The 18,371-nt window shown below is 39.5% G+C and overlaps 1 protein-coding gene across 4 annotated transcripts in view; it reads left to right on the forward strand.

Annotated features, from left to right (window-relative positions):
- Positions 1-18,371, forward strand: part of LOC131709242 (rho guanine nucleotide exchange factor 25-like) — a 92,871-nt gene that overhangs the window by 59,809 nt on the left and 14,691 nt on the right. For all 4 annotated transcript variants that reach the window (XR_009311428.1, XM_059011493.1, XM_059011491.1 and 1 more), the window contains 7 exons: positions 5,118-5,431; positions 5,576-5,686; positions 11,095-11,219; positions 11,997-12,063; positions 12,733-12,836; positions 13,497-13,566; positions 17,082-17,171. Coding sequence is in view for 3 of the 4 variants with exons in the window: in XM_059011493.1 (XP_058867476.1) it covers positions 5,118-5,431; positions 5,576-5,686; positions 11,095-11,219; positions 11,997-12,063; positions 12,733-12,836; positions 13,497-13,566; positions 17,082-17,171 (881 nt within the window). In the remaining variant the exon portion in view is untranslated. The remainder of the gene's footprint in view (positions 1-5,117; positions 5,432-5,575; positions 5,687-11,094; positions 11,220-11,996; positions 12,064-12,732; positions 12,837-13,496; positions 13,567-17,081; positions 17,172-18,371) is intronic.

Here is an 18,371-nt window from a genome sequence, read left to right on the forward strand (position 1 = left end):
AGTTACCTTTGAAAGTGTAACTGTGGGAAAAACACAGATTTAAATGCTCAGGAAAACATTGGTTAGCAAAGTGCTTGTTTTTATTTTATTTTAAACAAAATGCATTCATGCAGTTTGCTCAGTCATTCGGCCTCCTTTGGTTGAAAAACAAAATCTGTGCTTTGTTTAAAAATGCTCCTTGTAAAGTTGCCCGTACTTGCTTTGAAATCTGCCTCCCGGTTGTCTGGATACGTTTGCTGGTACAGTAATGTTGCCTCCTTCATGACCAGCATGCTTATAAGGGTGCCTGTCTGCGTGCATTGCACACATGGTTAAGTGCTTGCATACTTCCGATTGAAAGTAGGGTGTTGGGTTGACTGTTTGATTAGTTCATAAGTCTGGTGTTTGTAACTCTGATGTTCCACTGTAGTTCCTGGCTGTTATCATATACAGTTCACCCTGGGCAAGGAGTAAACCAAATTTAACGGTAACATTTGTAGATAGTCACAGTAAAATTGTATTTCTTTCGCTAGTTTCTTTTACGTTTGTGACGTTTTTTAGCCAGGGGTGTGTAATTACAGTCCTGGATGGTCATTACACTGCAGGTTTAACAGGGAAAATGAAATAATGGGACTCATTTAGGGTCTGGATGGAGGTTTAATTGGTTCAGTTATATAATTTGGAACAAAGACCAGGACTGAAATGGACAGCTCTGGAAAGCCCTGCTCTAAGCGTTGAAAAGAAAGTGAATCAGAGCTCAGCTTTCTACTCTGCCCTGACAGTACAGCACCGTCTGTTTCCTGTGTCAGTAAAATAAAAATGGGAATTGTTTCCAGATTTTATTTTACAACTTTCCTAAACCTGTCAATAGAAGTGACTCTGATAAAGGTGAGGCCGAATGCCAGCACGTCAAGTCTCCTGCAGTTCCCTTACTAAAAACAAAACCCTTTATGGCTGGCTTAATATTTTAGACCTATAGTATTACACTGATCAGCCAAAACGGTTATGAAGACCTGACATCTAGACCAAGTCAGCCATTCCTAAACCTCTGGATCACATCTGAACAGCATTAAAACAGTTCACTGATACATCAGACCGTGAAGACACTGAAAAAGTCTATTGAAAACGTTTGTCGGGGAATTTATTTGGTATCTTTTAGTATTTCTAAATTAGCACTATTTATAGTTATAGATGTGATACATCAAACCTTCATTTACTCACCACTGTGGTGTGTAGAAAACAAACCACAAAGCTCCGTGACTTTGGGGGAAGTATTCAGGCAACCTGTGCATACAGACCCTTTCTAAGCAACCGTGGGTCTGGTGGAAGTGATCCCAACCTACTTTTTCCTTAAACTTAAAATGAAACTGCTGAAGTCAGTTCTCTAGACATTGCTGGAAGCAGATTACATTCCCCAGAGGCAGTGAGTTTATTTGCAGAAGTTTTCCAGATGCACTGCACGTATGGCAGTTTTGTTACCAAAGACAACTGGATTTCACCTTGAGAATACCCTACCTTTTATGTGATTTTGTTAGCTTTTTTTTGCTGTCATTTACTCAGTAGTATGAACCAATTGACACTCAGGATCACTGTGCTATAGTTTACATAATGTTGCTGTGGTCTGCTTGCTTCTAATTATGCAAAGATTTCTACAGATAATAATACGATGGTAATAAACCATTTTTGAAAGGTCACACTATAGCTATGGCCAAAGGTTTTGCAGCACCTAAAATTTTAGGATTGAGACATAATTAAAAAAAAAAAAAAAACTATATGAACATTTTATTTAACATCATGTAATCAAAGAAACTACAAAATGATATCGCAAAAGGTCTACCGGAAGCCATAATAGAAGTATTTTATGTTAGATTTTGAAATGTCAAATCGATTTTTGTATATGGAAAACTACAAAGCGGTGTGTAATACAATGTTAACGTAACATTATTCAGCAGGTTTAATTCGACTTTATGAAGCAAAGTTTGTTAATTGTAATGGATGATGCAAAACTTTTGGCCAGTGCTGTAGGTGCGTTGTTCAGGCAAAAACAACAAATGCAAAGTTTGCCAGTTCCAGTATGAATTACACTACAATCACATTTACACGTTTGTGCACACTGACAAAAGCTAGCTAAGTAGCAGGCTGGACTTGCTGAGCACTACCCAGCTCAGTCAAGAAGGGGTTTGAAATGAGAATCTCCGGCCTGTGTTTATCTCACGTCCCCAATGAGATCTCTGCCTGGAGAGCAGGGTCAGAGGTCAAGGGTTGTCTGCTCTGGATGTACATGACCTGGTTTCCTGCAGCAGAGATGAAACAGTGCTGCCTCAGAGCAGAGATAGAGCACAGCTGATGATTTAGTTAAGAGACCGAATTGCACTGAAAGAAGGGGGAGGTGGGGTTAGTAGTTCAGGCTTCAAACCCCCAAACACTTTGACATATTCGCAGCCACAAGCCAGAAACAACAGCAATATAGTAACGTCGATCTTCACCTGTCTTCTGCACCAAGTTTAGCACACATCAGTAGGATGCATCAGAGTTTTGAATCTCAGAGTTTTTTGGTAGAATGGATGCTTTAAAAAAAATAAAAAATAATAAAAATACACAATCAGCCTTCCTTGAGAGATTTATTTTTATAGAAAAGAACAGTATCCTAGCCCAAAATACTGGGAGAAAAGATTGCTTTGCAGACTGCTACTAAGTTTGTGTAATCGAATTCTAAATGCTGTCGTGCGGCACAAAAGCATGAATCATTTACTGGTTTTAAATTTCCATTTAATTTATTTTTTGCTCTTAAATATTTATAAACTGCACGCCGTTGCCCTCAACAATCACCACAGAATATTAAAGGCGGGAGGCACTTTGGATCCAGCAGCCGTTAACTCACAGGAAGGTCTGTGCATCTTCGACTGTATCTCCTTGATGTATGATTGCATGTGCACTCCATTCTTCAAGTTGCAAATTATATAATTTTAATATTATAACCAATGTTCTTGTTCTTTTATTGATTCGAAATGTCATTTTAATAATTTAGGTCAGATTAATCATTATCCAAAATGTTCTCGAGGAAGGGGGATCCCCCCGAACCCCCCCCGTTCCGCAGCAAATGGTATAGACCAGCAATCCAGCTGATGAGACTTGGGACCTATGGATGATGTCATGATTGTTGAACAGCTTAGAATGTACTAAACTGAACCTTAAGCAGAACTGTTACAAAGCCTGTGGATATTCCAAATGTGCTCAGTTTGCCCAGCTGAGTAACAATACTTCTTGGAGAGTTGTTTCATTAAGCCAGACACTGAAAGGCATACCTACTGTAATGGTTTGTTTCCCCTCCAGACACCGTTACTGTTTTGACATCCCTACTAATTTAAATCCCTTCCTATTTAACAGTGTCTGCTAGGGTAAGTTGCAATAAGTCAGGATATATGCAGAGTTTAGAATATTTCAGTGTGATCTTACAGAGCTTGGCTTTTCATTTCTGTTATGTGGTTTGGGCCAGTTTTTTGCCATAATTTTTTCAGTCACTATTTTTATTGCTATTAAACTTTAGCCAAGCGTCAATTCAGGTGAGCTGGACAGCTTGCAGTTTCAAGGGAGATGTGCTGTTTCGGGGCTCTGATATTACCATGGCGATTTTCATTGATATAGCATGTGCAAGCATCCCAGGGCACTTTAAACAAAAGCCAAAAGAGCTCCCAACTGCTCGCTAGTGACAGACCAAATCAAAGAGATGTGTTTTGAACTGAGATTGAAAAATACTGGCAGACTCAGCATTCCGGATACAATTTGGAAGCGAGTTCCAATGTGAGGGAACTGGAGAACTAAAATTCCTTGAATCGTAGGTTTTTAGTGGAGTTCTTGGAATAACCAACCATGAATAGCCTTGTAAGAAAAGCAGCGTTTTTTAAATCAATGCATTGCTTCACAGGAAGTCAATGACCTTAAAACCAGGGAAATATAACAAATAGACTTAGTGTTATTAAATTGTTGTATTATCAAAAATATTCTACAAGTAAGGGGTTTTAAGAGCAAACAACAAATGTGCAATAGCTGCAAACGATTACATAGCTGTTCACTGATTCTACTTTAACCCACTGTATATTGTGATCTGTATCCAAGTGCTGCTTTTTAATAAAGCATAAACAAGTAAAACGCGTTTTTTCATGGTACTAGTCGGCAGTGGGGTTTATCTGTTACTAAAAGTGAAATCCCTGCATGCAGCCAAACTGACTATGTGTAATACTCATTATCACTTTTCATACTTATTAGAGGGTTTCTAAAAATTCTTCAGTATTCATCTTAGAAATGTAACACCGGATTTCAAACCTAGCAAGATGAAATGGAACTCAAGTGCTTTCAAACACCTTGTGACTTGATGTGAGAATTTGCTGCCATTTTTTTTGTCACAAAGCCAAGCAGCAAGACAGCTGGTTTCTAATGCATAGGGACACACCAATGCTCGGAGAATATTAATCGTGTTCTGAATGGGCAGCAGCACTATTGGGATCATTATGTCCAGTAAGGCCAAAGGTTGGGGGGAGTGTGTAATTTTGAGTAATCACGTTTGCCACTAAAGCAACATTGCAAAAATCTTAGAAATAGAGGCCGATGAGTCAATGGGAATGGGGCCTGAACTGCTCCCTCACCCCCTAAGAGAAAGGGTGCTCCCTCCAGTCCAGGGCAGGCTTGAGGCATGGAGACTGAACTGCTCCTTCACCCCCTAAGAGAAAGGGTGCTCCCTCCAGTCCAGGGCAGGCTTGAGGCATGGAGACTGAACTGCTCCCTCACCCCCTAAGAGAAAGGGTGCTCCCTCCAGTCCAGGGCAGGCTTGAGGCACGGAGACTGAACTGCTCCCTCACCCCCTAAGAGAAAGGGTGCTCCCTCCAGTCCAGGGCAGGCTTGAGGCACGGAGACTGAACTGCTCCCTCACCCCTAAGAGAAAGGGTGCTCCTTCCAGTCCAGGGCAGACTTGAGGCATGGGGACTGAACTGCTCCCTCACTCCCTAAGTGAAAGAGTGGTAGTCCCTCCATTCCAGGGCTGCCACATCGCCCCTGATTCTGCAATTGAACAGAATGGACTATTAATCCTGTCTCAGTCAATGGTGCATTGCTGTAATCCCTCTTTCATTGTTCCCTTGCAGAGTCCTACTCGGTGGCCGGCAGTGATGGCAGTATCTCCACCTCGGTCGCCTCCATCCAGCCGCAGCCCTCCAGCAGCTCGGCCCCCAGCTCCCCCAGCTCGCGCCACTCCGTCAGCACGCTCAAGAAGTGGCTCACCAACCCGGTGCGCAAGCTGAGCACCGGAGGGGCAGCCAAGGTGGAGCGGCAGGTGCACAGGCTGGAGAGCAAGCCCAAGAGGAAGAGCCTGGAGGAGGAGAGGAAGAGCACAGACCTGGGGGGGGCCGGGAGGCAGGAGGAGAACGCAGCCATCCTGCCACACAGCAACATGCAGCCGGTGAGCAAACCTTCTCTTTGGCTCTCCATGGTGGCCCCTGCATCCAATTCGCAGTGTTACTGCTGTGTTTCTGACAGGCTCCTTTCCTTGAAGACGTCACTAAACGAACGCTTTGCTAACCGGACCGTTGTTTGTTTCTGGTAGGAATGGAGAGACGGCCCAGCAAGCTGTAGCATTTCTGAATCTGAGAACATCCACCAGCAGTGTTATCTGTCTGACCTGCTGCAGGGGGAGGGGACAGACTCCCAGATCATGGTAAGAACCGCAGAGATCCAGGCTGATGCTTTACTGGTGGTTTTGCCAACACTGACGCCATAATTATGCGACACAAAATTGCCAGAGATTACGGAGCGGTTTTTGGTAGAAATGCATTTCATCTTGACAAGGTAGACAATAATTTCGCAGTTCCCTGTTGCTATTCCCCTGGTTACGCTCTGCATTTACCAACCTTGCAGTGTTTACCTTTGCTGCAGTGCTTTCATTATACTTTATTACTATTGACTATGCTTTTACTATGGCATACTTACAGTGCCACACATAGGTATCCCTAGCACAAAACAAAAGATCTCTAGAAAATTCAAAACTGTATTTACAAATTTTACATCCCTACAACCCTCTTGGAAATGCAAGCCACACACTGAGTAAGGCTGGTTTAAATAAGTAAATATTTTTGAAAGCATAGTTATATTGGCATCTAAAAACAAAACACACACAAACACCCACCCCACAGACACACGCACACACACACACACACACACACACACACACACACATACAAACAGACTCTTACACACACTCTCACACACACTGTGACACACACACACACACACAGATATGCCCACACACAGACACACACACACGTACACACATACATATACACACACTCTTAAACACACACACACACACACAATCACGTAAATTTGTCGTAAATTTGCCAAACAATGAGTCACATCTGCCAATTAATCACTGATGGATTAAATGCAAACCCCTGATTAGGCAGACTAGAAGCAGGAGGGTCAGCACATTCAAAAGCATGGGGTGACGCCACCTCCTAGAAACGTTTAATGAACGCTTTCTGTCCTTGACAGTATAAATAGAGCCTGGAAATAAACTCAGAGCCATCCAAAAAACAGCCTCCAGGACAGATTGCTATATAAGACAGCGCCAGGGTTGAGCCATTACTAATAGTAGCTTGTGAATCATTTATGGCAGCATTTAGGGACTATTCAGCAAAAGGAAAAAATAGTGGTCTGAGAGTTTCTCCTGCATGGAGAACTTCCTTATAGAGGCTTCACACTGCCTGCCTACTTTAGCAATTTAACATTGCTTCAGTATTAGAACACCCCATGGCTTCTGTATTAGAACAACCCATGGCTTCTGTATTAGAACAACCCATTGCTTCTGTATCAGAACACCCCATTGCTTCTGTATTAGAACACCCCATTGCTTCTGTATTAGAACACCCCATTGCTTCTGTATTAGAACAACCCATGGCTTCTGTATTAGAACAACCCATTGCTTCTGTATCAGAACACCCCATTGCTTCTGTATTAGAACACCCCATTGCTTCTGTATTAGAGCACCCCATTGCTTCTGTATCAGAACACCCCATTGCTTCTGTATTAGAACATCCCATTGCTGCTGTAGTTTTGATTGGTTGTGCAGATGAAATCAAACCACTGGAACCGGACAGTGATTAATCTGACCTAAATTATTAAAATGACATTTCGAATCAATAAATAAAAAAAAAACAACAACATTGGTTAATTTAAAATTATGGAATCTGATGGAACACATCAATGAATGACTGTAATTCTTATTTTGTACAATGACTGTCGCGGGTCTGCAGGTTTTAATGTAAATTTACGGGTCTGTGATAACTTTAATGCATATGTAAGCCCATGCAAAATAAATGAAAACATTATAAGACATTTTCAAGAGCAGACAAATGGTGTTTTTAAATTGGCTAGCACTTCAGTGGTGCACCTAACCCTTCAGTCAAGCTGCTCTCTTTACCCTGTTAATAATATATCTTGTTAAATAATGATCTCAGCTTCCATAATAAGAGTAGTTTCATTTAAAAATGTTTTTTTTTGCCCTTTGGCTCTTTCCTGTTCAGTTTGCCAGCGCTAGAGTCCACATCTGGGAGCCATCAATGTGTATCAAATCACTTTAAAGAAGCCTGCCATGGCTGCAGTATATTAACTAGGTCTGACAAGGGCAATCATTTCTTACCTGTGTGATTCTTTATTGTGTTTCCTCTTGTATTATTATTGCCATGCTTCCTAAGTGAAAAACCTCATCAAGTCTGATAGCAAGGTGGGGAAGCATATTTGTGTTGCGCTCTGCACTGAAGCCGGTGCAACGCTAAAATGCTTCCCCACCTCGAGAAAGCAGTTGATGCAGGAATAGTTAGTAATAATGGTTTAGGCAGTAAGGACTACAGCTATGGCAAAAAAGTTTTGCATCACCTAGAATTTTAGGATTGAGACATAATTAAAAAAAACTATATGAACAGAATTTTGATCTTTTATTTAACATCATGTAATCAAAGAAAATACAAAATGATATTGCAAAAGTACAGTACTTCATGATAGATTTCAAAATGCCACATTTTTCAATTTTTGTCAGTTTTTTGTTCAGTATATGGAAAACCACAATGTGGTATGTAATTCAATATGTTACCGTAACATTATTCAGCAGGTTTCATTCAACTTATGAAGCAAAATTAATTAATTCTTTAGGGTGATGCAAAACTTTTGGCCACAGTTGTATATAGAATCCTACAGAACACACATACTAGGAAACAGGCAAGGTGTTAAATATTAAGAACATGTAGATTATATAGAGTAGCCCTTATAGCTTATTATCTGGAGATTTAAAATCTCAAGAGGAGGAACAGCCAGCACTGATGAAAGCTTATCTAATTGTCTTACATTACCAGCTGTGCAGCTTTACTTGCGTTTGCTTTCTTTCTCCATGTCACCTGTCACTGTCCCACCAGATACCCCTTGGCCAAACTCTAAAAACAGGAAGGGAACAGGCAAGAGACCCTCAGCCAAGCTGGAGGATTCCAGATTCTAAATGAAACATGCACAGTTAACTGAACAGCGTCATTTCAATCCACCCAAGTTCTCGGGATGGTCCTGAACTCTTGAACTTGGCATTGCGGAACATTTTCCTTCTTTTCTGTCCTCCTAATAGTGTTTTACTCACCAGCTCAATAGCTGAGCCGATGGGTATTACCTAATTGGAGAATGGCCACACCTGTGATTGTTGACCGGGACAGATTTAACCCCATCCCTGCCAACCTTGCATTCCCCCACACACACTTCACTTCAGCAGGGCTTCTGCCTGCCACAGTAAAACAAATTATATTTAAAAAGTGTTTCCATTGTGTGGATCTGATTGGGGAAGACCCCATTGATGGAATTACAGTGGTATAATACACTGCTATCTATTATTCATTCTCTCTCTCTCTCTCTCTCTCTCTCTCTCTCGTCTGCCTCTCTCTCTATATATAATGCAATGCAGTAAATTACATCTCATGAGGCATATGTGTGCATTTCACATGGGAACAAACACAAAGCAAATCAGCAAATGGGATAATCATGAAAAAAAAAACACTTTATCAGCCGCTCAGTGAAATTATTTTTAACATCACACATCCATAACCACTCTGCAGCTGGCTGGCTCTCTAATCCCTGATCGCTATGGCAACACGCTGGATTTTCAGATGTGCTGCTGGTGGGTTTCTGAGACGCCTGCATCTCGTTATGATTCTGTTTTGCTGAGAGCTGCAGCAGGACTGGGCAAGGTTCTCTGGGGGAAATCCTGTCTGCTTTTCTGGGCATGTCAAATACTGAAATAAACCAGGGCTGAAAAGCCTGCGGAGACATTCTTACCTTGTGTCCTGCAGTCTTTGAGCAAGCTAGACTCTCAGTTATTTACTCCAAATCGACATGAGCATTTTGCTGTTTCTGCAGTTTCAGCTGGATTAAATCTAAATTAGGGCGGTGCCATGGCTGTTATGAAGTATAGCCATGATAGAGCTGTAAATGTACTTGTTTTTATCAAATTATCTTAGGACATTGTATTACTTTAGTTTTTAATCGGTGGTTAGGGCTCTGGACTCTTGACCGGAGGGTTGTGGTTTCAATCCCCAGTGGGGGACACTGCTGTTGTACCCTTGAGCAAGGTACTTTACCTAGGTTGCTCCAGTAAAAACCCAACTGCATAAAATGGGTAATTGTATGTAAAATAATGTGATATCGGTATAATGTGAAATAATGTATAATGTGATATCTTGTAACAATTGTAAGTCGCCCTGGATAAGGGCGTCTGCTAAGAAAATAAATAATAATCATTACCATGATTTGCAGTACTGTTCATAAGATAGAAGCACTGAAAATATAATGCTTGCTTTCTAAACAATGCTGCGAGGTCAAAATACAAATAAGTGGTTAATAATGTCCTACCATTGGAAACTGCTACCAGAGAAAGTGCCTCAAAAAAACTACATTTAAACTGCCTGTCTTTATTCTGACTAAGAAAAAGTAGTTTCAACGTTTCTGGCAGGAACAAGACACATAGAAATATAATCACTGGAATCATTAACAAGAGACTTTATTCAGAGGGGAAAAAAATACAGCCCAGGCAGATTCCTGCAAAGAACATTCTCTTGGCAATATTAGCATTTCCAGCAAGAGATATATTTCGAAGTGTCTTGAGAAAGGCAGATCGACGCCATTGAAATTGTGTGTGAAAATGTTACATCACTTTGTGCTTTAATTAGGCATCTTCAACAACACCTGAAAAGTCACCATTTGCTATCTGTTCCTTTTCTCTTACTATTTTAAATGAATTACAATTACTAATGTGCCTATTTTTACAATTTTCCAAGATTTTCAATTACAGAGGTTTGATTTAATATGCACAGCAAATCAAACAGAAGCAATGGGGTGCTCTAATACATTTTCACACTACTGTACATATGCTTCATAATTGAAATTGAATCCAAGGGCAAAAGCTACAAATTACTGATTAGATCATTAACAAATCTCTAGGTCTCCGTCATGCACACATTTGATTTTTTGATTGAGAAAAAAAGAAGAAATGATTGCTTTTCCAACAGGGAAATAAACAGCTTAGAAAGCAGCACAGTCATTTTTTGATTGAATCAGCCCTAAGACAAGGCAGGTTGGGTCTGTGACAGGTTTGGGTAATCAAGAACGATTACTTTGTCCTTTTGAGTTTGCTGGTGTTGGCGTTGGATCTGAAGTATGCAATGCAGAAGGGAAATCGGGAACTGTTTTTTGACACTAGACCCCCCCCTCCTAAAAAGGCCATGATGTTCTGGAGTCGCTCGATGATGTCATGGACCTTGACCTTGGATTGAGTTGCCGCAGAATAAAAATACGTCTGACAGCTCATCTGCGTTTTGTAGCGTTTATTTTAATCGTGTGTGAAAATGCAAGCGGAAAAAACGGTTTTCAACAGTCTTGTAGAACTGCATTTGTCATGAGAAACAGTATGATTAAATACTAAATAAATTGTTTGACAGTGGAATTTCATGACTCATGACTGAACCCACACAGGGTCTGGATGTGGTCCACAACTGCTTCGGACAGTACAGTATGTGATTGTGTTTGTGTTTCCGACAGGACACTCAGTTCTCCTGTCCCCAGGAAGATCTGGATGGCTCCACCTTATTGGACGATGTCTCCTGCCAATCATCAACCACGCTGGACAGTGAAGAGGAAAGGAGGAGTGCCTTAGAGAAGAGCATGTAAGTGATGCTCCAACCAGAGACCAGACAGCATGGAACACTGCAAGAGAGCCCAATACCACTGGCAGCATGCTTTTAGAGAATTTTACAGCACTGAGAGAATCGCCCTGGATTGCATCTGTGGTTATCCCTGGATAAACAGAAGCGGTCATTATCCAGGGGGGATTCGGTAACTCTTTACATTGTGTCTCCAATTACTGTGTATTTACATAGTAGTTACATAGTAAATACATGTGTACTTACACATAATTACAATGTTATTATGCATGGTTACAATGGACTTAATGTGTCAATGTTTTTGCACAATATATGTGAGTGCACAATTGTATTAGAAAGGGGTTAGGGTTACGATTAGGGATAGGGTTAGGGTTAGAGTTCGGTTTAGAGTTAGGGTTTGGGTTAGGGATAGGGTTATATCATGCAAAAAGATTTAAGTTCATTGTAACTATGCATAACAACATTGTAATTATGTGTAAGTACACATTGACTTAGTAATTATCTACTATGTAAATACAGAGTTATTAGAGACACTTAATGTAAAGATTCTATAATACTAATGCTCTAATAAAAGCAGCACAGCGATGTGCAGTACAGGGTGATCAAATCGAGTCAATTAGACCAGCGTTTCTGCTAACGGTAACAATCCTAATGAAGGCATGTTTTTTTTCTACTTCGCTTTCAGGTTTTACCGGGGAATTTAATGTGGAGTTTGACGTTAAGGATGAACACTGATGAAGGCGTTCTTGATTTCTTTATTTTGTACATTGTATTGTCTAGGTACGTCCTCAAGGAGCTCATAGAGACAGAGAAGATGTATGTTGGTGATCTGGGCCTCATCGTGGAGGTAAGAGTTTGTATAACCTCCCCCCTTGCTTGTGTGTTCTCATGTCACTAAACTTAGAAAGCTTCAGCTTGTCCAGACCGCAGCTGCCAGACTGCTTTCTCAAGATATTTAACCCAGTGATTAGGTTCTTACATTGGTTACCCGTGAGTTACCAAACTGATTTTAAAGTTGCCATAATAATTTATGAGGGTCCTTCAGATTAGGACCATCCTATTTCCAAGAACTACTAACTCTGTGCTTTCCTATTTGATCTTTGAAATCAGAAAACTCTTAGCTGTTCCAAAAAAATCATCTTAAAGCAATTGGAACCAGAGCTTTTTGCTGTCGTGCTCCTCGTTTGTGGAACTCATTAGGCAGGTTGAAACAATGGATTGTTTGAAGTCTAAATTGAAAACATCTTTTTTCGAATGTGCTTTTATATAATCGGTTGTCGCTGGAGTGTATTGTACACATGAGCTCTCTTGTTTTGTTTTTCATTTCTAACAGCGTTCTGGAATGCCATGGCGTGAAGGGCGCTATATAAAAACACATTTGCATTGGATTCTGCTATTGCGGACTACAGTGCATTCATTGCATAGCATGCAACTGACTATAACCACCCTGTACTTTAAGTGTAAATGTACTTCATGCATGAAGAAGGATTGATAACGAGCACCTCTTTTGCCCTAGGGGTACATAGCCACCATGAATATGAAGGGAGTCCCAGATGACATGAAGGGAAAGGATAAGATTGTGTTTGGGAACATACACCAGATCTACGACTGGCACAAAGAGTAAGCCTTATCCCAAGGGCCCTTCCTCTGCACCCAGTTAGTTAGGGAATCATGGAGACTCACTATGGGATTTGCCTATCGTCTCTTCACTAGAATCATACTTATATATATGACTGACGTCTGCAAAAAGGAGCAGGTTTGGGACTACAACTGTACAGCTATGGCCAAACATTTTGCATCACCCTAGATAATTAACTAATTTTGCTGAATAATGTTACGTTAACATATTGAATTACATATCGCTTTGTAGTTTTCCACATGCTTAATGAAAAACTGACAAAAATTGAATAAATGTGACATGAAATACTGTACTACTATATGGCTTTCGGTCAACTTTTACAATATCATTGTGTAGTTTCTTTGATTACATGATGTTAAATAAAAGATCTAAATTATGACAAAACGTTTGGCCATAGCTGTATATTTCCAGGGTTGCCACACAAGCATTGGCCAGTGCTTAAGAAACACAGTAGTCTGATAGAGAATTGTTAAGTGTTGTTTTTAGATGACTGTCAGATAAGATGCCTTTTGAAACATTTGAGTTTTCTTTAGTTTTCACTTGAGAGGATGATGTTTATGTTACGGATAAGAACACATATTTTCTAGGTTACAAAAACAGAGCTTGTGTTTTAATTGCTGCTTGTGTCCTTTTTTCTCCAGTTACTTCTTGGGAGAGTTGGAGAAGTGTATGGAGGAACCTGAGCGACTCGCAGAGCTCTTCATAAAGCATGTAAGTCATCAGTAAAGAGTCCAAATCTGCAGGAAAATATGCAAAAACTGCAGAAATGTTAAGCAGATATCTGCGGAGTGTTCTGCGGAGCATCTAACATAGTATTTGCATTAATAATGGCTCGTAAATATGTAAATCAAGCAAACATAATCATATCAAACAATTTATGGGTTAAGCACTTCCAATTTAATATAGCAAGCATTTTTGTCAGTTATATCTTTAGAAGTTGTCAAACAAGCACCTCACATGAGACTTCTTTTTAGCTCACATTTTCAAAGCCTTGACTCCACTCTTTAATTAACTCTTTTTGAAGGAGACAAAACTAGAACTGAACAAGTTACAGATTTCAGGTCCCTTTAGCAGTCTGTTTATGAGAATTAGGATGATGACGTAGCTGCAGAATATGGAGATCAGTGGAAGGCTGCGAATTCCGCGGGAGCCTGTGAACGCCGCGATTTCCGAGGAATCCCGTTATCTGCAGATTTCTACTGCCTCTAGTCACCAGGAACGAACAGCAGACAGAACTGCTGCAGCTGTAGCCTAAAGTGTTTGAAAATGCAATTACTGCAAATGGCTTTATGATTGCATTCAAACAGCCTCTTTACAGTATTGTCGTGATTTTCAACGATCATCATTAACTAAGTGAGCTGTGGTCTGTCAAGTACCAATCAACAAATACATAAACCTAAACTGATCAAGTTGTGTACAGCCTTATGATGGCATGAATTAGCTCCACTACTTTTAACCCCTGAACACCTGATCGTGGGGAATGCTTCCTGGATATCTATGACATCATTAGCTCCAGTATTTTTAACCCCTGAACACCTGATCGTGGGGAATTCTTCCTCGATAGCTATGACATCATTAGCTCCAGTACTTTTAACCCCTGAACACCTGATTGTGGGGAATTCTTCCTTGATAGCTATGACATCATTAGCTCCAGTACTTTTAACCTCTGAACACCTGATCGTGGGGAATGCTTCTTCGATATCTATGACATCATTAGCTCCAGTACTTTTAACCCCTGAACACCTGATTGTGGGGAATGCTTCCTTGATAGCTATGACATCGTTAGCTCCAGTACTTTTAACCCCTGAACACCTGATCGTGGGGAATGCTTCCTCAATGTCTATGCTGCTGCTACTTGCAGTAATAGGAGGGGTACACCTTCCGCTCAAGAAATGAAATGGAAAATAAACAAAAAATCAAGCAAAATGGAATCGACTGCCAGACTATACACAAATCTTTTGCTTACCAGCATATTTGGTTTCACTTAAGGGTAGGATGTTTATGCTAAAAAAAAGGATTTTTCAAATTGTGATTTTTGTTAAAGAGATCACACACTGATCAAACCAAGCATTAACACATGGGTTGAAAAATCTGTTGTTTTTGGCCACTACACCTTTTAAAACACAAAGAACCATTTGTGCCCTGACAGTAAAGGGTTAATCTCCTAATCAACCCCAGTGAAAAGGTCTCATAGGTCTTATCTGGTCTCCCCGGCTTCTACTGTACCGGCTGGATCTGCCTTTGGTTTTCACACAGGATACTTCAGAGCGGAAGAACGCTGAGTAAACAACTCACAAGAAATAAATGACATCAAAGCTGCATCAATTTTTTTAAGATTCTGCCTCACTACAAAGTTTACACTTTAAGATAGAGCTTAATAAGCTGCTTTGAGTGTTAACTGAACGTCTCGGATGTGTAATGAGTTTGTTTGTAATTCGTGTTGTAACAGTATTTTATTTTTTGTAAAATATATAGTGATAGCAAGATATCCATCTACTCTATTCTGTATATACAGCTATGGACAAAAGTTTTGCATCATCCTATAGAACTATCTAATTTTGCTTCATAAAGTTGAATAAAACCCGCTGACTAATGTTATGTTAACATATTGAATTACATACATTACATTTCAAAATCTAACATGAAATGCTGTACTACTGTTCTGGTAGACTTTTGTGATATCATTTTGCAGTTTCTTTGATTACATGTTAAATAAAAGATCTAAATTATGTTTATATAGTTTTTTTTTTAAGTGATGTCTCAATCCTAAAATTCTAGGTGATGCACAATGTTTAGTCAGAGCTGGATAGGTAGAATAGTTGAGATGAAGTTGAAAAGTCACATTGGCGTATAATTGGAGTGGAATGAGAAAGGCTATTCAGTCTCAGTCAGATCAAAGCATGCTCGTGTAAGAAAGGTATAGAGAAAAATGATATGTTGGAGCAACACAACCCAGAACCATTTCGAATGACTGCAGGCACCATAAAATAGCCATTAAAACGATATCTGAAGAGGCAAACTTTTTAATTTAGGGTATTGAAAAATTGTTGGTATTGAAAAAGTCAAGGAAGAAGGGGCAGTGATCTTCAAAAAAATACTTCAATGTGAAGCCCTTTGAATCTATACTTTTTAATATCGCAATGCCTATTGGCATGAGTGAGGAATCGGACCCGACGTCATTTCTCTAGAAACCATTAGAATGGCATTGAGGTCATGACATGAGAGAATTCTAATGCGATTATCGAAATATATTAATTAAAATGTTACGTAACTGCAGGCTTGTTCTTTAGATCAGAAAACCACCAAGATCTGTTTTTTTTTTCTTTTAAATACCAGGCAGCTATTCTGAGTGTTTACCAGCACACACCTTTAGATGTGTAAAGGTGTTTTTTTAAATAGGGAATATACATTTCAAATTAGAGTGTAATAATTGGTGCAAGTTATTTAATATAAAATATATTGGACACATTATAATATTCTAAACTAAATATTTATTAATGGATTATATTTGTTAAAATGATGATTGGCAACTGTTTTATCAATTAAAATGTTCTTTGTATAGTTACATTTTGAAAGATTCAAATTGTAGTCAATTGAGAATGTTTTAAAAGCCAATATGATTAATTCAGATGGGAAATGTATCAGTTAGAACACCTTTTTTTGTAACTTATCACTAATTAAATGCAGTTCTTTTGTGTTGCTGTATTTAATTGAAGAATTGTATTGGGTATAAATATCACTGGGAATGTGCAATATATATATATGTGTGTGTGTGTGTGTGTGTGTGTCTGTGTGTGTGTGTGTGTGTGTGTGTGTTAAACCCTGAGATCTAAAGATGTTCTTTTTCATCTTTTAACCTCTATAGTCAATGAATAAAAAATAAAGAGATATTTTTATATCATCTCTGAGTTTTTGCTCATGAGTGGGGAATTGTGAAATGCTACAGTTTAGATCTGTTATAAAGTTAGGAAATGGGTGCCTACGACTTGATTCCATCCTGTGTTTTAGTCTCACATTTATCTCAATGTGTGGAGTGGAGATTTGGCTCTCAAGTCATAATATAGGAACTTGAAAAGGCTGCACAGAGGGGGGTGGGAGTGGAGGAGGGGGGGGGGGGGGGGGGGTCCGTGTCAGACGGTCATGAGAATTCAAGAGGTTTCCTTCTCCAGATGAACAGTGAGACAGGCTTGTTCTTCTTTGATCTTGTGCGTTTGATTCTATTGTAGGAGCGTCGGCTGCACATGTATGTGATTTACTGTCAGAACAAACCCAAATCTGAGCACATTGTCTCCGAGTACATCGAGACCTACTTTGAAGTAAGTACTTTAAGTGACTTTAATACATCTCCTTTGTACTGTAATCTGGGTTGATTTTTTTAATTCCAATTCAATTTCCAATTCCTTTAAAAAATCAATTCCCAATTCCTAATTCCCATTCCCTTTTAATCAATTCCAACACATCGCTGATCAAAATTGCAAACAGCAGTATTCTGTTAAAATGAGCTCCTCACAGTGGCAACACATGACTTACATCGAAGTCACTGTTTGTAAGTTATTTTAATTGGCTTCAAATGAAAGCAGTTGAACCATCACAACAGTTATTATGTCTCTAAAACATCAATTCAAATTCCTGCGAAGGAACTGACATAGGAATTGGGATTGAAAAACAGGAATTCGCCTCCACCCTGACTGTAATTGCTTGTATTGACGCAGTATTTCAATCCAATGTATTCATTTGATGGTGTACTATTTTGTATAGACCAGGCATGGGCTGCTCTGTGTGTTATATTTATACAGTTGAATTTGAAGGCTTTGGTGAAGAGTCTTTTTTTGAATAATAAAGTGTTCTCAATGCATTGATTATTACCTGTCCTATATTTGATTAGAAATTGGTTGCCGACTGCACCTTTAGAATGAATACACTGATCATCTATCGTGGTACAATGGCATATCAGAACCATGTCATACAAGGACATTGCAATATTGGTTCCAAATCCTTGCTTGCCAATGGAGTTTTTTTTTTTTTCAGGGTAACACACTAGTATTAATATTATGGTAATCCAACCCTAGTAGGCTTAAGAAATCGCCTTATTTAGACATTTCAGTTTGTTTTGGGTTTATCTTGGCTATTAGCAAAGTCACACTTCTGCACACTGTCACTGTGAAGCTGCCAAAAGGATATATTTTTCAGCATCAGTTTTGAAGTAAATAGGATTCTGTTTTCCAGAATGTTAATGCAGGGAATTTGAGAAAGCAAGTCAGACAGCAGGATGCAGATATAACAGTACAGTGGCTCTTGGTTATGCAGCCAGGAAACTTTTCAGTAAATGTAATTATGTTTGGTTTGGGTTTTTTGCGGCTTGCTGAAGGACAGGTCTATAAAACCAGCTTGTCCATTGCTGCTTTTTATTATGTATTGGGCATGTTTCTCCTTTTTAAGAATTTTTTTTTTTAAGAAGAACCAGCTTTGCCCATAATCTTTTAATATGTAGCTGATTAAAGATGGAGCTCACAATG

The sequence above is a fragment of the Acipenser ruthenus genome, chromosome 42, assembly GCF_902713425.1.
Source record: "Acipenser ruthenus chromosome 42, fAciRut3.2 maternal haplotype, whole genome shotgun sequence".
In the NCBI taxonomy this organism is placed as follows: domain Eukaryota; kingdom Metazoa; phylum Chordata; class Actinopteri; order Acipenseriformes; family Acipenseridae; genus Acipenser; species Acipenser ruthenus.